Source organism: Xenopus laevis, chromosome 9_10L, assembly GCF_017654675.1.
Source record: "Xenopus laevis strain J_2021 chromosome 9_10L, Xenopus_laevis_v10.1, whole genome shotgun sequence".
Classification (NCBI taxonomy): Eukaryota; Metazoa; Chordata; class Amphibia; order Anura; family Pipidae; genus Xenopus; species Xenopus laevis.
Genome location: NC_054387.1, coordinates 137,127,229 through 137,150,779, shown reverse-complemented (window position 1 = coordinate 137,150,779; position 23,551 = coordinate 137,127,229). Strand labels below are relative to the sequence as shown.

Here is a 23,551-nt window from a genome sequence, read left to right as displayed (position 1 = left end):
AAATAGTTGGGGGTTCAATGCTGCCATGTGTCCTGTGAGACTGTAATTCTGATCCAGAGAGACTCTCCCTGGCATAAAGCAGAACTTGCCTATGATATGTTCCCATTAGGATACACACAATCCCATAATCCCCTTGGTTAGTCTCACCTTTAAACTGTGGGGTCCCAGTGCTTCTCTCTATTGGCCGCTCCAGGCTGGGATGTTCCACCCTACAGATGAATTCCAGATCTTCCTCTACACGTGAGGATGGTGGGAGAGACAGTTGGGTTGTGTAGCTATAAGTCTTATCATTCCTTCTCTCTGGCTTCATAGCTGAGATTTGGTAATTCCCATACGTAGATACGGGTTGGGGATTCCTTCCCTTTCTCTTCTCCATCCAACTCACAGTCAGAGCATCAGGGAAGTAGGGAGAAATCTTACAGTACAGAGCAGTCGCCTGGTCCTGGATCCAGATAAACTGGGATATCTCTTCTATGGTTGGCCTCCAGGGGAAGTCTGAATGGGAATAAACACAAATGTAAATACAAATAATGCTTTATATCTATATTGGAGAACATGAAAGCTCTTTATAAGATGTATGAACATGAGCTTAAAGGAGAAGAAAAGCTCCAAGGCATTTTATTGCCATTAGATTAGCCACAACAGTGCAAGCTAGAACGCCATTTTTATTCTTTAGAATGCTTTTCCATACCTGAGTAAACAGCTCTAGACACTGTCTCTGTTTGTTTAGGATAGCAGCTGCCATATTAGCTTGGTGTGACATCTCTTCCTGCCTGAGTCTCTCCCTGCTCACTCATAGCTCTGGGCTCAGATTACAGGAGAGAGGGAGAGAGGAATAAACTGAGCATGCTCAAGCCCTAGCCCTGGAGGTTTAAGCTGAAAACAGTTAGTCTGATACAGAAGCCCATGAGTACACAATAGAAGGAAAGAAATGTGCTGTTTCTTTTGACAGAGGACTCAGAGCAGCATTACTTTGAGGGGTTACTAGTGTATTTATATAGACCATTGTGATAAGGCTTATTTAGGTTAATCCTTTCCTTCTCCTTTAAAGGTGCCTTGCTGTGGGATCTGAAAGGATAATTATAAATCACTTTACACATTAGGGAATACTGACACTTATGAAGGAGCGGGAGGTCTAACGACAGAACTTATGGGGCCAGTTACACACGCGACTGCTCAGTCTGATAAATGACTTTTAAGCTAAAAAAATCCTAAAACTTTAACCTAATAAATAATGTCATTTCTTACTGCTGAGCTCATGGAATAAAAGCCTAATATTGAACTGGCACCAGATAGACCATATTTTAGACCATAATTCTCTGACCCATATGAACTTACAGTACCTGGATTTCGCAGTGACATTTCTCTGGATTCCTCTTCATCCATTGACTCATGTTTCCAATTGACTTTCATTTGAAACTCTGGATCATTAAAGAGGTTCCCAGGAATTGTACATGTGCTTTCCATGTCGTTCGTCCCATCATCATTTTCTTTATATTTCTCTTCTGATGGTTTTGTCTCTTGTGATTGGCTGGATCCACAGATCCAAGTGATGGGAATCTCCTTGGGATAAAAGCTCAGCACAAACAGGGAGCAGAGAACCTCCCCGGAGTCACTAATGGAGAGATTTATGGGTTGTATGACCTGGGGTTTGGCTGGAAGGGAAACACATGAGATAATCAGGGGATGGGAACCCATATAAACAGCACCAACTAATAGAGAGCTCTATGGGACAAACAGGGAACATAGGACAGGCCCAGAGTCTCACATATGATTGGGGTATTTTGGGAGGGAGGGAGGACCCATATAAACAGGTGATAATAAGGTATAAGAGCAGCACAAACAGGGAGCAATACACCTCTAAATAGTCATCAATGTCTCCATAGACTGTATGACCTGGGCAATTGCTGAAGCACCAATGTATGGACCTTAACAAATGCAAGTTCAGCACTGGGATGGAGCACAGTCCCTCTATATAATCACATAAGCACCCACCTTTCACATGTATTGGGCCTGTGCTCTTCTCTATCGCCCCCTCCAGGCTTGGGTGTTCCACTCGGCAGATGAATTCTGTCCCATTGTCCTGGTTGAGTGATGGAGAGAAAAGCAAACTTGCTGTACAGGTGAAGGTTTTATCCTCTTGTTTGTGGGGACTGATTTCTGGGATCTTGTACATGTCACATGGAGATATTGGGGTTAACTCCTGCCTTTCCTTCTCCTTCTTATACCAAGTGACAGTTAGATCAATGGGGAAAAAGTGAGAGATATGACAGTGTAGGGCGGTCTCCTTGTTATGGTACACAATTGGTTTGGATATTTCCCCCATCACCGGCCTCAACAGGAAATCTGCATTACAAGAAATACATGTCGATATAAGGTTAATTGTGGTCTGTTTGTAGAAATACAGCTACACAAATGGCGGCAGGAGTACAAATGTAGGTGAGACTAAACTGTCATCCAGCATATAATGTGCCCTCCTCCCATATTGTGCTGTAGGTACCCATGTGCCTGGCATATAATGTGAGTGCAAGAAGAAGACTAGAAGGGATGTTTATGACTACAAGTTATTGTGGTTGTGATAAATTGATGCAGTTGTTGCTCTTACCAGTCATTCCAAAAACACTCCCTGTGATTCCATATAGTACCTGACTATTGCACCTGTGCCTTGGGTCTATTGACATTGGGGAACCCTGAAGAACTGGCCCCCTGGATATGGTGGGGGAGCAGGGGTACAACATCAAGTTGCAACAAGAGGAGCACCAAATTAGTGCCAAAATAAACAATGGAAAATGCCACTTTACTGCAGTGCCAAATAACAAAACCTCCAGGATGAAAACTAAGCCACAACTTTCATCCAATTTCCCTCCACAAACAGGTGAAATTCTGATGATTTGGACACATGGGGCGCAACGGTGACAGGTGCTACTTCCCACTAAGCTGCAATGATGGTGGAATTGTGGGAAAAATCATTTGTGTTCATAAATCACCCATTAGGATTTGTCTGGAATTGAGGGAATCAGTGTGAAAGCTGAATGTATAATTGGGGACCGTGGCCCTTAACTGTGTCCTCAGCAAATCAACTGCCCAGGGTCGGACTGGCGCAATCCCGGCCCACCGAGTCCTGAACCTCGGGGGCCCCCGTGCGCATGTGCAAATAGCCGGTGAGCCATGCGCATGTGCGAGTGGCAGACACATGCATGAACTAAAGGCTTACAGCGCGCATGCGTGAATGAAAGGCCAACCACGCGCCTGCGCTAATGGTAAGCACACTGCGCCACACACATTTTTTTTTTGTTTGGGGGCTAATCTAGGACCCAGTCTGGGCCGGCGGGGGCCGGGGGCCACCGGGTTTTTTCCCGGTTTCCCGCCGGCCCAGTCCGACACTGCAACTGCCCCATAATCACTGCTGATATAAATACCAGAGCCAAGTGAATTTGCTGACAATATTTATTTTCTAACTCACTTCCATGTTCCCCTATAGACTAATGAGTTGTCGAAATACAAACAATACACTCACTTTCAACATTTTATTTTTATGTTTTATTCCTAAATATGGTCCTAAGCCATTCACTAAAGAAATAACCATAACTGGCACTGGGGAGGGAGTGGAATTCTTCTGTGTAAAGATTTTGACTGGACAAAAGGCTACAAAGAAAATGATCATTGGACGAGTATGAAGCCCAGTTACTCTTACACATAGAAGCAGCTTCACTACCAGGTCAAGTTATTACTATGGGTGACTTCAATTATCCAGACATTGACTGGGGTAATGGGGTTGCTAAGACACAAAAAGCTAGTAGGTTTGTAAATATGCTGAATGACAACTTTTTATTCCAGCTCGTTCAAGAACCTACTAGGAATAACTCTCTTTTGTACCTGTAATAACTAACAATACTGAACTCATCTCTAACATTTGTGTGGGTGAGGGGCATTTAGGGAATAGTGATCATAACATGGTCTCCTTTGAGATTCTGTTGCAGAAGCAATTCTATAAGGGACCAACTAAAACACTACATTTCAGACGTGCAAACTGTGCCTTTATATTAACTGTGAAATGCTTTTCACAGGGTTAAACACAGAACAAAAATGAGAAGTCTTTATAATAAATCTACTTGTCAGTATATTCCACTTGTAAGCAAGGACAGCCGAATCATTCATAAGGTACAAGGAGGCCAATAAATCATGCAAAAAAGCTATAAGGCAAGCTAACATCCATATGTAAAAGTATATTGCAGCAAGCAGTAAAAATAATCCAAAATTATTTTTTAAATATGTAAATAGTACAAAAATTAAGGAGGAAGGGGTGGGGTCAGCTGGTTGATGAGAACAGAAAAAAAGCTGACATTCTTAACTGTTATATTTTATCTGTCTACACAAATGAGGAACCAGTTAATTGAGATGTCCTTCTTAAAGGGATACTGTCCCGGGAGAACATGTTTTTTCAAAACACATCAGTTAATAGTGCTGTTTCAGCAGAATTTTGCACTGAAATCCATTTTTCAAAAGAGCAAACCAATTTTGTTCTATTCAATTTTGAAATCTAACATGGGGCTAGACATATTGTGAGTTTCCCAGCTGCCCCAGTCATGTGACTTGTGCTCTGATAAACTTAAATCACTCTTTACTGCTGTACTGCAAGTTGGAGTGATATCACCCATCCCCCCAGTAGCCTAACAAAAGAACAATGGGAAGGTAACGAGATAACAGCTCGCTAATACAAAATAACAGCACTTAATAGTAAAAGCCAAGTCCTACCGAGACATGAAGTAGTAGAAAAAACAGCCTGCCAGAAATTAATTCCATCCTAAAGTGCAGGCACAAGTCACATGACTGGGGCAGCTGGGAAACTGACAAAATGTCTAGCCCCATGTCAGATTTCAAAATTAAATATAAAAAAAATCTGTTTGCTCTTTTGAGAAATGGATTTCAGTGCAGAATTCCGGTGGAGCAGCACTATTAACTGATGTGTTTTGGAAAAAAACATTTTTTCCATGAGAGTATCCCTTTAATAGTCCTAATTCTAGTAATACAACTAATGATGCATGGTTCACACATGAGGAAATTCAAAAGAGACTAGAACATGTTAAAATAAACCAAGGTCCAGGGCCAGATGGTATTCATCCCAGGGTAATTAGCGATCTTAGCTCTGTGATTGCCAAAAATCTTTACTTAACTTTTCAGGAGTCATTGAGGTCTGGCATAGTGCCGAGAGACTGGCAAATAACTATTTAACTATATAACTGTGTAACTATGTAACTGTGTAACTGTGTAACTATATAACTGTGTAACTATATAACTGTGTAACTATATAACTGTGTAACTGTGTAACTATATAACTATTTAACTATATATCTGTGTAACTGTGTAACTGTGTAACTATGTAACTATGTAACTATATAACTGTGTAACTATATAACTGTGTAACTACTGTATATAACTATGTAACTGTGTAACTATATAACGATGTAACTATATAACTGTGTAACTGTGTAACTATGTAACTGTGTAACTATATAACGATGTAACTATATAACTGTGTAACTATATAACTATGTAACTATATCTGTGTAACTATGTAACTATATAACTGTGTAACTGTATAACTATGTAACTATATAACTTTATAACTGTGAAACTATGTAACTATATAACTATGTAACTGTGTAACTATATAACTGTGTAACTATGTAACTATATAACTGTGTAACTGTGTAACTGTGTAACTATATAACTGTGTAACTGTGTAACTATATAACTATGTAACTGTGTAACTATATAACTGTGTAACTATATAACTATGTAACTGTGTAACTTTGTAACTATGTAACTTGTAACTATATAACTGTGTAACTATATAACTATGTAACTATATAACGATGTAACTATATAACTATGTAACTGTGTAACTATGTAACTGTGTAACTATATAACTATGTAACTGTGTAACTATATAACGATGTAACTATATAACTATGTAACTATATAACTATATAACTGTGTAACAATATAACTGTGTAACTTTGTAACTTTATAACTGTGTAACTGTGTAACTATTTAACTATATAACTGTGTAACTATATAACTATATAACTGTGTAACTATGTAACTATGTAACTATATAACTGTGTAACTATGTACAGTAACTATGTAACTATATAACTATGTAACTGTGTAACTATAATTATGTAACTATATAACTGTGTAACTATATAACTATGTAACTATATAACTGTGTAACTATATAACTATGTAACTGTGTAACTATGTAACTATATAACTGTGTAACTATATAACTATGTAACTATTTGTTGGATCTGCTCTATTTTGAGGTGCCGGCTAATGACTTGAGGCAGACTGATCTTTAAATAAGTGGTATTTATTTACAAAGGAACTAAAAGGTATTACATAAAAAGGGAACTAACTAACATGGAGGGAGGTAGAAAGGGATAGGGAAAGATGCAATGGAAGGGAGTGGAAAGTGACTAACTAATAAAGTATTTACAATGTTCTTTATATACACATAAAGAAGACCATTCAAACAAGCATACTACACTTTTCCCAGGATAGCCACACCCAAAAGACAGTCCCAGCCAATCAAGTCGATGTCATATGATGAGCCATGGAAACCTCCAAGTTAGTAGTGTCCTGTAGATGATCAACTAATGATGTTTAAGATGTCCTGTGGGTGGCAGTGTTGCACAGTCACTTCCATATCTGACATTTGTTACCAAGGTCTGAAACCTGTTCTGACACCTTGAGGGTGTAAACACAAATCCTTTCATCCTTTGTTGTTGGGATCCTCCCATGTCATTTATTGACTTTGTTGTTTCCTCACCTGAGGCCGGGTCTATGGACTCCTCTCTTTGTCCATGATAGCTGTTCCTCATTTATACAACAGTGTTAGGAGATAGATATGAAGGCAATCACCTTTTACGACAGGATAGCCATTGTTCTGTCAGTCTTTGCGTCTGTGTTTATAGTGTACACTGCCCTGAGCCCAGAGTCACTGTTAATTCTTTAACTCACTTAGTTATGGGATATGAGATATTACACTATTTAACTATATAACTGTGTAACTTTGTACCTATATAACTGTGTAACTATATCACTGTGTAACTGTGTAACTAAATAACTATATAACTGTGTAACTGTATATAACTATATAACTGTGTAACTATGTAACTATTTAACTATATAACTGTGTAACTGTGTAACTGTGTAACTATATAACTGTGTAACTGTGTAATTATTTAACTATATAACTGTGTAACTATATAACTATATAACTGTGTAACTATTTAACTATATAACTGTGTAACTATATAACTATGTAACTGTGTAACTGTGTAACTATGTAACTATATAACTGTGTAACTATGTAACTGTGTAACTTTGTAACTATATAACTGTGTAACTATTTAACTATATAACTGTGTAACTGTGTAACTTTGTAACTATATAACTGTGTAACTGTATAACTATATAACTGTGTAACTATATAACTGTGTAACTGTGTAACTATTTAACTATATAACTGTGTAACTATATAACTGTGTAACTGTGTAACTATTTAACTATATAACTGTGTAACTTTGTAACTATATAACTGTGTAACTATATAACTATATAACTGTGTAATGAGATAACTATATAACTATATAACTGTGTAACTATTTAACTATATAACTGTGTAACTATATAACTATATAACTGTGTAACTATTTAACTATATAACTGTGTAACTATATAACTATGTAACTGTGTAACTGTGTAACTATGTAACTATATAACTGTGTAACTATGTAACTGTGTAACTTTGTAACTATATAACTGTGTAACTATTTAACTATATAACTGTGTAACTATATAACTATATAACTGTGTAACGAGATAACTATGTAACTAAATAAATATATAACTGTGTAACTATATAACTATGTAACTGTGTAACTATGTAACTATATAACTATGTAACTATATAACTATGTAACTGTGTAACTCTGTAACTATGTAACTTGGTAACTATGTAACTGTGTAACTATATAACTAAGTAAATGTGTAAGTATATAACTGTGTAACTATATAACTATATAACTGTGTAACTATATAACTGTGTAACGGTGTAACTGTGTAACTATATAACTGTGTAACGGTGTAACTGTGTAACTATATAACTATGTAACTGTGTAACTGTGTAACTATATAACTGTGTAACTACATAACTATATATCTGTGTAACTATATAACTATGTAACTGTGTAACTATATAACTGTGTAACTGTGTAACTATATAACTATGTAACTATATAACTGTGTAACGGTGTAACTGTGTAACTATATAACTATGTAACTGTGTAACTGTGTAACTATATAACTGTGTAACTACATAATTATATATCTGTGTAACTATATAACTATGTAACTATATAACTATATAACTGTGTAACTATATAACTATGTAACTATGTAACTGTGTAACTGTGTAACTATGTAACTATATAACTATATAACTGTGTAACTATGTAACTATATAACTGTGTAACTACATAACTATATATCTGTGTAACTATATAACTATGTAACTGTGTAACTATATAACTGTGTAACTATATAACTATGTAACTGTGTAACTGTGTAACTATATAACTGTGTAACTATTTAACTGTGTAACTGTGTAACTTTGTAACTATATAACTGTGTAACTATATAACTATATAACTGTGTAATGAGATAACTATATAACTATGTAACTGTGTAACTATATAACTGTGTAACTATATAACTGTGTAACTGTGTAACTATTTAACTATATAACTGTGTAACTGTGTAACTTTGTAACTATATAACTGTGTAACTATATAACTATATAACTGTGTAATGAGATAACTATATAACTATATAACTGTGTAACTATTTAACTATATAACTGTGTAACTATATAACTATATAACTGTGTAACTATTTAACTATATAACTGTGTAACTATATAACTATGTAACTGTGTAACTGTGTAACTATGTAACTATATAACTGTGTAACTATGTAACTGTGTAACTTTGTAACTATATAACTGTGTAACTATTTAACTATATAACTGTGTAACTGTGTAACTTTGTAACTATATAACTGTGTAACTATTTAACTATATAACTGTGTAACTATATAACTATATAACTGTGTAACGAGATAACTATGTAACTAAATAAATATATAACTGTGTAACTATATAACTATGTAACTGTGTAACTATGTAACTTGGTAACTATGTAACTGTGTAACTATATAACTATGTAACTGTGTAACTATATAACTGTGTAACTCTGTAACTATGTAACTTGGTAACTATGTAACTGTGTAACTATATAACTAAGTAAATGTGTAAGTATATAACTGTGTAACTATATAACTATATAACTGTGTAACTATATAACTGTGTAACGGTGTAACTGTGTAACTATATAACTGTGTAACGGTGTAACTATATAACTATGTAACTATATAACTGTGTAACTGTGTAACTATATAACTATGTAACTATGTAACTGTGTAACTGTGTAACTATGTAACTATATAACTATATAACTGTGTAACTATGTAACTATATAACTGTGTAACTACATAACTATATATCTGTGTAACTATATAACTATGTAACTGTGTAACTATATAACTGTGTAACTATATAACTATGTAACTGTGTAACTGTGTAACTATATAACTGTGTAACTATGTAACTATTTAACTGTGTAACTGTGTAACTTTGTAACTATATAACTGTGTAACTATATAACTGTGTAATGAGATAACTATATAACTATATAACTGTGTAACTATTTAACTATATAACTGTGTAACTATATAACTATATAACTGTGTAACGAGATAACTATGTAACTAAATAAATATATAACTGTGTAACTATATAACTATGTAACTGTGTAACTATGTAACTATATAACTATATAACTATGTAACTGTGTAACTCTGTAACTATGTAACTTGGTAACTATGTAACTGTGTAACTATATAACTAAGTAAATGTGTAACTGTGTAACTATATAACTGTGTAACTATATAACTATATAACTGTGTAACTATATAACTGTGTAACGGTGTAACTGTGTAACTATATAACTATGTAACTATATAACTATATAACTGTGTAACTGTGTAACTATATAACTATGTAACTATATAACTATGTAACTGTGTAACTGTGTAACTATGTAACTATATAACTATATAACTGTGTAACTATGTAACTATATAACTGTGTAACTACATAACTATATATCTGTGTAACTATATAACTATGTAACTGTGTAAATATATAACTGTGTAACTATATAACTGTGTAACTATATAACTGTGTAACTATATAACTGCGTAACTGTGTAACTGTGTAACTATATAACTGTGTAACTATATAACTGTGTAACTATATAACTGCGTAACTGTGTAACTGTGTAACTATATAACTGTGTAACTATATAACTGTGTAACTATATAACTGTGTAACTATATAACTCTGTAACTATGTAACTTGGTAACTATGTAACTGTGTAACTATATAACTATGTAACTATATAACTATGTAACTGTGTAACTGTGTAACTGTGTAACTATATAACTATGTAACTGTGTAACTATGTAACTATGTAACTATATAACTATGTAACTGTGTAACTATATAACTGTGTAACTATATAACTCTGTAACTATATAACTATATAACTATATAACTATGTAACTGTGTAACTATATAACTCTATAACATTATAACAGTGAAACTATGTAACCATGTAACTATGTAACTGTGTAACTATATAACTATGTAACTATGTAACTATGTAACTGTGTAACTATATAACTATGTAACTGTGTAACTATATAACTGTTTAACTATATAACTATATAACTGTGTAACTATATAACTGTGTAACTATATAACTATGTAACTATATAACTATGTAACTGTGTAACTACATAACTGTGTAACTATATAACTGTGTAACTATATAACTATGTAACTGTGTAACTATATAACTGTGTAACTATATAACTGTGTAACTATATAACTATGTAACTGTGTAACTATATAACTGTGTAACTATATAACTATGTAACTGTGTAACTATATAACTCTGCAACTATATAACTGTGTAACTATGTAACCGTGTAACTATGTAACTGTGTAACTATATAACTATGTATCTATATAACTATGTAACTGTGTAACTATAAAACTGTGTAACTATATAACTATTTAACTGTGTAACTATATAACTGTGTAACTATATAACTGTGTAACTATACATCTATGTAACTATGTAAATATATAACTGTGTAACTATATAACTGTGTAACTATGTAACTATATAACTGTGTAACTATATAACTATGTAACTATATAACTATGTAACTATATAACTATGTAACTATGTAAATATATAACTGTGTAACTATATAACCATGTAACTATATAACTGTGTAACTATATAACTGTGTAACTATATAACTATGTAACTATATAACTATGTAACTATGTAACTGTGTAACTATATAACTATGTAACTACATAACTGTGTAACTATATAACTATGTAACTGTGTAACTATATAACTGTTTAACTATATAACTATATAACTGTGTAACTATGTAACCGTGTAACTATGTAACTGTGTAACTATAAAACTGTGTAACTATATAACTATTTAACTGTGTAACTATATAACTGTGTAACTATATAACTGTGTAACTATACATCTATGTAACTATGTAAATATATAACTGTGTAACTATATAACTATGTAACTATATAACTGTGTAACTATACATCTATGTAACTATGTAACTGTGTAACTATGTAACTGTGTAACTATATAACTGTGTAAATATAACTGTGTAACTATGTAACTATATAACTGTGTAACTATGTAACTATATTTATTTGTCTAATACTAATATTCCTTCATTCATCAGACACATTTACTTGTTTAATCATATGTTTATGTTATAAATGAAATAATACAGACAATGGTAACAATTAGAATTACTATAATATTTACTTTCACATCACATAAAAGTGTTATACTCCCACTCCAATAATAACTCCTGTAATACTCATTTATATTATAATTCTCTGCTTGTTATAGTATTCAATTTATTCCCTTCTCTTTCTTTCATAAATGTTTTCTTTGCATCTTTCATATAATGACACTGTCATTCCTGTAATATTTATGAATAATTATAATTATCCTGAAATAATGAATCTATGAATTATAAACTGATGACTTGTTACAATATTCACTGGTTTATTCTTTCAGATATAAAATGACATCATTCTTTCCTCCCTCTAATATCTTCATTCCTAAATTGTATTAAATAAGATATAAAGTCAAAAAATAAAAATGTAATTAGGGGTTCCCCACACAAATATCCTTATCTCTAATACACATAAGATTGTATTGTTCTCCCCTGGGGGGGATTCACTGGATCTCAGAGCCGTTGACACTGGCCGTGCTCCCTACAAACACTGTAGTAATTTAATTTTGTGCAACATGAGTGCAATGAATAGGCTTGTGCTGATCATTAAAGGGACAGTATCCCCCTCGTGCAACATGAGTACAATGAATAGGCTTGTGCTGATCATTAAAGGGACAGTATCCCCCTTGTGCAACATGAGTGTAATGAATAGACTTGTGCTGATCATTAAAGGGACAGTATCCCCCTTGTGCAACATGAGTGTAATGAATAGACTTGTGCTGATCATTAAAGGGACAGTATCCTCCTTGTGCAACATGAGTGTAATGAATAGACTTGTGCTGATCATTAAAGGGACAGTATCCCCCTTGTGCAACATGAGTGCAATGAATAGGCTTGTGCTGATCATTAAAGGGCCAGTATCCCCCTTTGTGCAACATGAGTGCAATGAATAAGTTTGTGCTGATCAATAAAGGGACAGTATCCCCCTTGTACAACATGAGTGCAATGAATAGACTTGTGCTGATCATTAAAGGGACAGTATCCTCCTTGTGCAACATGAGTGTAATGAATAGACTTGTGCTGATCATTAAAGGGACAGTATCCCCCTTGTGCAACATGAGTGTAATGAATAGACTTGTGCTGATCATTAAAGGGACAGTATCCTCCTTGTGCAACATGAGTGTAATGAATAGACTTGTGCTGATCATTAAAGGGACAGTATCCCCCTTGTGCAACATGAGTGTAATGAATAGACTTGTGCTGATCATTAAAGGGACAGTATCCCCCTTGTGCAACATGAGTACAATGAATAGACTTGTGCTGATCATTAAAGGGACAGTATCCTCCTTGTGCAACATGAGTGCAATGAATAGGCTTGTGCTGATCATTAAAGGGCCAGTATCCCCCTTTGTGCAACATGAGTGCAATGAATAGGCTTGTGCTGATCATTAAAGGGATAGTATCCCCCTTGAGCAACATGAGTGCAATGAATAGACTTGTGCTGATCATTAAAGGGACAGTATCCCCCTTGTGCAACATGAGTGCAATGAATAGGCTTGTGCTGTTAAATTAAAAGGACAGTATCCCCCTTGTACAACATGAGTGCAATGAATAGACTTGTGCTGATCATTAAAGGGGCAGTATCCCCTTGTACAACATGAGTGCAATGAATAGGCTTGTGCTGATCATTAAAGGGACAGTATCCCCCTTGTGCAACATGAGTGCAATGAATAGGCTTGTGCTGATCATTAAAGGGGCAGTATCCCCTTGTACAACATGAGTGCAATGAATAGGCTTGTGCTGATCATTAAAGGGACAGTATCCCCCTTGTGCAACATGAGTTCAATGAATAGGCTTGTGCTGATCATTAAAGGGACAGTATCCCGCTTGTGCAACATGAGTGCAATGAATAGGTTTGTGCTGATCATTAAAGGGACAGTATCCCCCTTGTACAACGAGTGCAATGAATAGGCTTGTGCTGATCATTAAAGGGACAGTATCCCCCTTGTACAACATGAGTGCAATGAATAGGCTTGTGCTGATCATTAAAGGGCCAGTATCCCCCTTTGTGCAACATGAGTGCAATGAATAGGCTTGTGCTGATCATTAAAGGGACATGAGTGCAATGAATAGACTTGTGCTGATCATTAAGGGGACAGTATCCCCTTGTACAACATGAGTGCAATGAATAGGCTTGTGCTGATCATTAAAGGGCCAGTATCCCCCTTTGTGCAACATGTGTGCAATGAATAGGCTTGTGCTGATCATTAAAGGGACAGTATCCCCTTGTACAACATGAGTGCAATAAATAGGCTTGTGCTGATCATTAAAGGGACAGTATCCCCCTTGTGCAACATGAGTGCAATGAATAGACTTGTGCTGATCATTAAAGGGACAGTATCCTCCTTGTGCAACATGAGTGTAATGAATAGACTTGTGCTGATCATTAAAGGGACAGTATCCCCCTTGTGCAACATGAGTGTAATGAATAGACTTGTGCTGATCATTAAAGGGACAGTATCCTCCTTGTGCAACATGAGTGTAATGAATAGACTTGTGCTGATCATTAAAGGGACAGTATCCCCCTTGTGCAACATGAGTGTAATGAATAGACTTGTGCTGATCATTAAAGGGACAGTATCCTCCTTGTGCAACATGAGTGTAATGAATAGGCTTGTGCTGATCATTAAAGGGACAGTATCCTCCTTGTGCAACATGAGTGTAATGAATAGACTTGTGCTGATCATTAAAGGGACAGTATCCCCCTTGTGCAACATGAGTGTAATGAATAGACTTGTGCTGATCATTAAAGGGACAGTATCCTCCTTGTGCAACATGAGTGTAATGAATAGACTTGTGCTGATCATTAAAGAGACAGTATCCCCCTTGTACAACATGAGTGCAATGAATAGGCTTGTGCTGATCATTAAAGGGCCAGTATCCCCCTTTGTGCAACATGAGTGCAATGAATAGGCTTGTGCTGATCATTAAAGGGACATGAGTGCAATGAATAGACTTGTGCTGATCATTAAATGGACAGTATCCCCTTGTACAACATGAGTGCAATGAATAGACTTGTGCTGATCATTAAAGGGACAGTATCCCACTTGTGCAACATGAGTGCAATGAATAGGTTTGTGCTGATCATTAAAGGGACAGTATCCCCCTTGTACAACATGAGTGCAATGAATAGGCTTGTGCTGATCATTAAAGGGACAGTATCCCCCTTGTACAACATGAGTGCAATGAATTGGCTTGTGCTGATCATTAAAGGGCCAGTATCCCCCTTTGTGCAACATGAGTGCAATGAATAGGTTTGTGCTGATCATTAAAGGGACAGTATCCCCCTTGTGCAACATGAGTGTAATGAATAGACTTGTGCTGATCATTAAAGGGACAGTATCCCCCTTGTGCAACATGAGTGCAATGAATAGGCTTGTGCTGATCATTAAAGGGACAGTATCCCCCTTGTACAACATGAGTGCAATGAATAGGCTTGTGCTGATCATTAAAGGGCCAGTATCCCCCTTTGTGCAACATGAGTGCAATGAATAAGTTTGTGCTGATCAATAAAGGGACAGTATCCCCCTTGTGCAACATGAGTGCAATGAATAGGCTTGTGCTGTTAAATTAAAAGGACAGTATCCCCCTTGAGCAACATGAGTGCAACGAATAGACTTGTGCTGATCATTAAAGGGACAGTATCCCCTTGTACAACATGAGTGCAATGAATAGGCTTGTGCTGATCATTAAAGGGACAGTATCCCCCTTGTGCAACATGAGTGCAATGAATAGGCTTGTGCTGATCATTAAAGGGGCAGTATCCCCTTGTACAACATGAGTGCAATGAATAGGCTTGTGCTGATCATTAAAGGGACAGTATCCCCCTTGTGCAACATGAGTACAATGAATAGACTTGTGCTGATCATTAAAGGGACAGTATCCCCCTTGTACAACATGAGTGCAATGAATAGACTTGTGCTGATCATTAAAGGGGCAGTATCCCCTTGTACAACATGAGTGCAATGAATAGGCTTGTGCTGATCATTAAAGGGACAGTATCCCCCTTGTGCAACATGAGTTCAATGAATAGTCTTGTGCTGATCATTAAAGGGACAGTATCCCGCTTGTGCAACATGAGTGCAATGAATAGATTTGTGCTGATCATTAAAGGGACAGTATCCCCCTTGTACAACGAGTGCAATGAATAGGCTTGTGCTGATCATTAAAGGGACAGTATCCCCCTTGTACAACATGAGTGCAATGAATAGGCTTGTGCTGATCATTAAAGGGCCAGTATCCCCCTTTGTGCAACATGAGTGCAATGAATAGGCTTGTGCTGATCATTAAAGGGACATGAGTGCAATGAATAGACTTGTGCTGATCATTAAAGGGACAGTATCCCCTTGTACAACATGAGTGCAATGAATAGGCTTGTGCTGATCATTAAAGGGCCAGTATCCCCCTTTGTGCAACATGAGTGCAATGAATAGGCTTGTGCTGATCATTAAAGGGACATGAGTGCAATGAATAGACTTGTGCTGATCATTAAAGGGACAGTATCCCCTTGTACAACATGAGTGCAATAAATAGGCTTGTGCTGATCATTAAAGGGACAGTATCCCCCTTGTGCAACATGAGTGCAATGAATAGACTTGTGCTGATCATTAAAGGGACAGTATCCTCCTTGTGCAACATGAGTGTAATGAATAGACTTGTGCTGATCATTGAAGGGACAGTATCCCCCTTGTGCAACATGAGTGTAATGAATAGACTTGTGCTGATCATTAAAGGGACAGTATCCTCCTTGTGCAACATGAGTGTAATGAATAGGCTTGTGCTGATCATTAAAGGGACAGTATCCTCCTTGTGCAACATGAGTGTAATGAATAGACTTGTGCTGATCATTAAAGGGACAGTATCCCCCTTGTGCAACATGAGTGTAATGAATAGACTTGTGCTGATCATTAAAGGGACAGTATCCTCCTTGTGCAACATGAGTGTAATGAATAGACTTGTGCTGATCATTAAAGAGACAGTATCCCCCTTGTACAACATGAGTGCAATGAATAGGCTTGTGCTGATCATTAAAGGGACAGTATCCCCCTTGTGCAACATGAGTGCAATGAATAGACTTGTGCTGATCATTAAAGGGACAGTATCCCCCTTGTGCAACATGAGTGCAATGAATAGGCTTGTGCTGATCATTAAAGGGACAGTATCCTCCTTGTGCAACATGAGTGCAATGAATAGGCTTGTGCTGATCATTAAAGGGACAGTATCCCCCTTGTACAACATGAGTGCAATGAATAGGCTTGTGCTGATCATTAAAGGGACAGTATCCCCCTTGTGCAACATGAGTGTAATGAATAGACTAGTGCTGATCATTAAAGGGACAGTATCCTCCTTGTGCAACATGAGTGTAATGAATAGACTTGTGCTGATCATTAAAGGGACAGTATCCCCCTTGTGCAACATGAGTGCAATGAATAGACTTGTGCTGATCATTAAAGGGACAGTATCCCCCTTGTACAACATGAGTGCAATGAATAGGCTTGTGCTGATCATTAAAGGGACAGTATCCCCCTTGTACAACATGAGTGCAATGAATAGGCTTGTGCTGATCATTAAAGGGCCAGTATCCCCCTTTGTGCAACATGAGTGCAATGAATAGGTTTGTGCTGATCATTAAAGGGACAGTATCCCCCTTGTGCAACATGAGTGTAATGAATAGGTTTGTGCTGATCATTAAAGGGACAGTATCCCCCTTGTGCAACATGAGTGTAATGAATAGACTTGTGCTGATCATTAAAGGGACAGTATCCCCCTTGTGCAACATGAGTGTAATGAATAGACTTGTGCTGATCATTAAAGGGACAGTATCCCCCTTGTGCAACATGAGTGCAATGAATAGGCTTGTGCTGATCATTAAAGGGACAGTATCCCCCTTGTACAACATGAGTGCAATGAATAGGCTTGTGCTGATCATTAAAGGGCCAGTATCCCCCTTTGTGCAACATGAGTGCAATGAATAAGTTTGTGCTGATCAATAAAGGGACAGTATCCCCCTTGTGCAACATGAGTGCAATGAATAGGCTTGTGCTGTTAAATTAAAAGGACAGTATCCCCCTTGAGCAACATGAGTGCAACGAATAGACTTGTGCTGATCATTAAAGGGACAGTATCCCCCTTGTACAACATGAGTGCAATGAATAGACTTGTGCTGATCATTAAAGGGGCAGTATCCCCTTGTACAACATGAGTGCAATGAATAGGCTTGTGCTGATCATTAAAGGGACAGTATCCCCCTTGTGCAACATGAGTGCAATGAATAGGCTTGTGCTGATCATTAAAGGGGCAGTATCCCCTTGTACAACATGAGTGCAATGAATAGGCTTGTGCTGATCATTAAAGGGACAGTATCCCCCTTGTGCAACATGAGTACAATGAATAGACTTGTGCTGATCATTAAAGGGACAGTATCCCCCTTGTACAACATGAGTGCAATGAATAGACTTGTGCTGATCATTAAAGGGGCAGTATCCCCTTGTACAACATGAGTGCAATGAATAGGCTTGTGCTGATCATTAAAGGGACAGTATCCCCCTTGTGCAACATGAGTTCAATGAATAGTCTTGTGCTGATCATTAAAGGGACAGTATCCCGCTTGTGCAACATGAGTGCAATGAATAGGTTTGTGCTGATCATTAAAGGGACAGTATCCCCCTTGTACAACGAGTGCAATGAATAGGCTTGTGCTGATCATTAAAGGGACAGTATCCCCCTTGTACAACATGAGTGCAATGAATAGGCTTGTGCTGATCATTAAAGGGCCAGTATCCCCCTTTGTGCAACATGAGTGTAATGAATAGGCTTGTGCTGATCATTAAAGGGACATGAGTGCAATGAATAGACTTGTGCTGATCATTAAAGGGACAGTATCCCCTTGTACAACATGAGTGCAATAAATAGGCTTGTGCTGATCATTAAAGGGACAGTATCCCCCTTGTGCAACATGAGTGCAATGAATAGACTTGTGCTGATCATTAAAGGGACAGCATCCTCCTTGTGCAACATGAGTGTAATGAATAGACTTGTGCTGATCATTGAAGGGACAGTATCCCCCTTGTGCAACATGAGTGTAATGAATAGACTTGTGCTGATCATTAAAGGGACAGTATCCTCCTTGTGCAACATGAGTGTAATGAATAGGCTTGTGCTGATCATTAAAGGGACAGTATCCTCCTTGTGCAACATGAGTGTAATGAATAGACTTGTGCTGATCATTAAAGGGACAGTATCCCCCTTGTGCAACATGAGTGTAATGAATAGACTTGTGCTGATCATTAAAGGGACAGTATCCCCCTTGTGCAACATGAGTGTAATGAATAGACTTGTGCTGATCATTAAAGAGACAGTATCCCCCTTGTACAACATGAGTGCAATGAATAGGCTTGTGCTGATCATTAAAGGGACAGTATCCCCCTTGTACAACATGAGTGCAATGAATAGGCTTGTGCTGATCATTAAAGGGCCAGTATCCCCCTTTGTGCAACATGAGTGCAGTGAATAGGCTTGTGCTGATCATTAAAGGGACATGAGTGTAATGAATAGACTTGTGCTGATCATTAAAGGGACAGTATCCCCCTTGTGCAACATGAGTGTAATGAATAGACTTGTGCTGATCATTAAAGGGACAGTATCCTCCTTGTGCAACATGAGTGTAATGAATAGGCTTGTGCTGATCATTAAAGGGACAGTATCCTCCTTGTGCAACATGAGTGTAATGAATAGACTTGTGCTGATCATTAAAGGGACAGTATCCCCCTTGTGCAACATGAGTGTAATGAATAGACTTGTGCTGATCATTAAAGGGACAGTATCCTCCTTGTGCAACATGAGTGTAATGAATAGACTTGTGCTGATCATTAAAGAGACAGTATCCCCCTTGTACAACATGAGTGCAATGAATAGGCTTGTGCTGATCATTAAAGGGCCAGTATCCCCCTTTGTGCAACATGAGTGCAATGAATAGGCTTGTGCTGATCATTAAAGGGACATGAGTGCAATGAATAGACTTGTGCTGATCATTAAAGGGACAGTATCCCCTTGTACAACATGAGTGCAATGAATAGGATTGTGCTGTTAAATTAAAAGGACAGTATCCCCCTTGAGCAACATGAGTGCAATGAATAGACTTGTGCTGATCATTAAAGGGACAGTATCCCCCTTGTACAACATGAGTGCAATGAATAGACTTGTGCTGATCATTAAAGGGACAGTATCCCCCTTGTGCAACATGAGTTCAATGAATAGGCTTGTGCTGATCATTAAAGGGACAGTATCCCCCTTGAGCAACATGAGTGCAATGAATAGACTTGTGCTGATCATTAGAGGGACAGTATCCCCCTTGTGCAACATGAGTGCAATGAATAGGCTTGTGCTGATCATTAAAGGGACAGTATCCCCCTTGAGCAACATGAGTGCAATGAATAGACTTGTGCTGATCATTAAAGGGACAGTATCCCCCTTGTGCAACATGAGTGCAATGAATTGGCTTGTCCTGTTAAATTAAAAGGACAGTATCCCCCTTGAGCAACATGAGTGCAATGAATAGACTTGTGCTGATCATTAAAGGGACAGTATCCCCCTTGTACAACATGAGTGCAATGAATAGACTTGTGCTGATCATTAAAGGGACAGTATCCACCCTTACATTCTATTCTTTAATTTACTATATATTTCATAAGGTACAATTTGTTCCCATTTAGCTGCTATACAGACACCCCTTAATATCCCCAGCCCACCGCAGTATCACTTACATTTCTGATATTCCTCATTATCACTGTTCCATTCCTTATAAACCGGCTGCTTCAGCTTTGCATGTTGTACGGTGGCCCGGAGGGAAAAGGCCTCATTCCCATTCACTTTATCTCTCAGGTGCTCACAGGTGCTGGTGGTGTTGAAGCTGCCATCTTGGTTGGCACTCATGACAAGAGAAGAGACAAGAGGTTGGTACCTTGCGCTTCCCACCGGCTGTGACACTTCCCATGAAATGGTGATTTCTTTAGGGGAGAAATTGTCTGCGTCTAAGCTAAATACTCCATTGTCTGAGCAAACCATTTCTCTCACCTTTGGTTGTTCTGTAACACAAGAAGCATCAATCTTAATAATGTTCTGCCAATATACAGTATCTTGAGGGGAACAGACTGGGGGAGACAGGGGCTGCTGGGTAACAGACTGGGGAAGTCAGAAATGGAAGGGTTGAGCACACAGAATATTAATGTTACACAGATAATATATAAATCATAATTAATTGCACATAATGTACTTACCTTTCATATTCTGTATAATATGATGTAAGACAATAAATATGACTCCAGCTATAAGTAGGGGAACAATAGCAGCAATGTACACTGCCCACCTGTGCTTCACAGTCAGGTCTGTATTGAGACAAGGACACATATAATTATATATAAATATGTACATGGGACATTTATATTGATCAGCTACAGGTTACACAATAATGACATTAGTGGTGACCAATGTGACGTCTCCTCCCTATAATTTCTTATATATATTTTCTAGATCTGTTTATTCCTGGGCTTTATATTGTATATTAATGTGTAGATCATGCTCAGTGTCCCGGTCTCTTTGCTGTAGGGAGAAGGGTTTGTGTTACCTCCTCATGGTAAAAGCTGTTCCTGTCTGCCCTGTTGCACAGCTACTCCCAGTCCACTTCAGGCTCTATTCCTGTGCCAATGTCACTGCATCCAGAATAATTCCCCCGTCACATTCCCTTGGTTCTCCAAACTCTCCTTTGCCAAAGCCCAGTCACAGAATGAGGCTGAATATTATTATTATTATAATTAACAAGCATTTGTATAGTGCCAACCTATTCTGCTGTATCATTTGGGCAACATACAGATACACTGGTGCACATATAGGAGATAACAGGTGGGCCCTGCTCATCAGAGCTTACAATCTACATGAGCATAGAGAAAGCACAGTCGTCTCTATAAATCTATATACTTCTGAATATTATGTTTTGTCGACTCCTTCTGTTAAATACAAGTTCTTGCTTGATGATAATACCCAGGACTTATTCTTTTTGGGAGTTTGGGAACATTGTGTTTCTCTCCATTAGACTGGCTGGTAAATCAGAGACCTAAAGGTCCTAGATCAGTAGGATTAAAAGTGAATATGGTGTAAATTTTGGTCATAATTGGTGTAATCTGCAGTGTCCTATGGACATAAAGAGCAGAGACCAAAGCAGGGAGACCCTGGAGACCTTCCCTTTGAGCTCCCTGTAGGAAATCCCAGGGGTGGCAAACTACCAAGCTTTGGGGCAACTATGGCAGAAGTCCACTGGCACGGGAACCTTGGTGCATTGAGTGAGGACAGAGATGAGCCTATGGAACTGAACAGGTTTAATTTGGGTTCTGAGGTTGGAATTTGGAGTGTTGTTACCCAACTAATTACCCTGGTGGAGTGGACCCCCACAAACTTCACAAGTAATATACAATCAGGATAGGGATTGGTTGTACAATAAAAAACACAAAAACATGGTCTCCATGGTAAAAACTGTACAGTGCTACGCAATATGTTGGTGCTATATAAATACATGTTAATAATAATACAAGGACCCCAAGACGTCTCACCTGGGATTTGCACCAGCAGTTTGTGCAGCAGGGGGTCCATCAGGGTCTTGTGTTGCACCTCACAACTCAGTTCTGCTACTCTGTTCTCAGCTTTTGGGAGGAACTTGAATTGCGACTCCACAGCAGAACTATTAACTCTCCGAAATGTAGCACTTTCCACCCGGGTCCCATTCACAAACCAATTCACTGCAATGGATTCTGGGTAAAACCCCCACACTCTGCACGTCAGGATCTGCTTCACATTCAGTTTAAATGGTTTATATGAGATGGCAGCTGAGGGAAGAGCTGAAACACATAGAGAATTACATTTCTCCAGCCATAGTGATCATTTTGGAGGAATATAATATGAATGAATTGGGGTCATAGAGCAATAAGGTGACTTCAGATATCAATGTATTTCATTTCTATTTAAAATAATTTATTAGTCTTTATTAATGTATTCTGTCTGTCATATGGGTGATACGATTAAGTACTATATATATATATACACACTGTAGATACATCATACAGGGGTTTGTTATGTATTTGTGTATGAATGTACTGAGATACTGAAAGATACTCTGCACCTTTGTCTGGCGCTGCACCCAGATCTGTGTTTGTTCAGCCCTGAACTGGGAGACACAATATAAAACAAATAATTGACCTGCAACTCAACATTCTGGTCAGTCCTGCAGTAGATCAGTCCCACCTCTGCCCCGGCCTGAAGGCTAATGCACTAGAAGTGGCCACTGTGCATAGGAAACTCTATATAAAATGATATTTTGGCTACAGAGGAACCAGCCATTATCAATGGGCCTCAAGCAGTTCTATAGTTTTGTGTTGAGCCCAATAACAAAATATTCCTCTCCAAGCAAAGCAAATTCTATGCCCATGGAAATGCTAGAGTTGCAGCAGTTCTAGAACTT

General features: G+C 37.4%; 1 protein-coding gene across 5 annotated transcripts in view; it reads right to left on the bottom strand.

Moving 5' to 3' along the window:
- The window catches only part of LOC108704736, a 131,540-nt gene that overhangs the window by 101,965 nt on the left and 6,024 nt on the right, over nt 1–23,551 (bottom strand). For all 5 annotated transcript variants that reach the window (XM_041577011.1, XM_041577007.1, XM_041577006.1 and 2 more), the window contains exons 4-9: nt 22,647–22,931; nt 21,321–21,428; nt 20,808–21,128; nt 1,996–2,346; nt 1,344–1,655; nt 148–495 (exon numbers count right to left, since the gene is read on the bottom strand). In XM_041577011.1, coding sequence (XP_041432945.1) covers nt 148–495; nt 1,344–1,655; nt 1,996–2,346; nt 20,808–21,128; nt 21,321–21,428; nt 22,647–22,931 — 1,725 coding nt within the window. The remainder of the gene's footprint in view (nt 1–147; nt 496–1,343; nt 1,656–1,995; nt 2,347–20,807; nt 21,129–21,320; nt 21,429–22,646; nt 22,932–23,551) is intronic.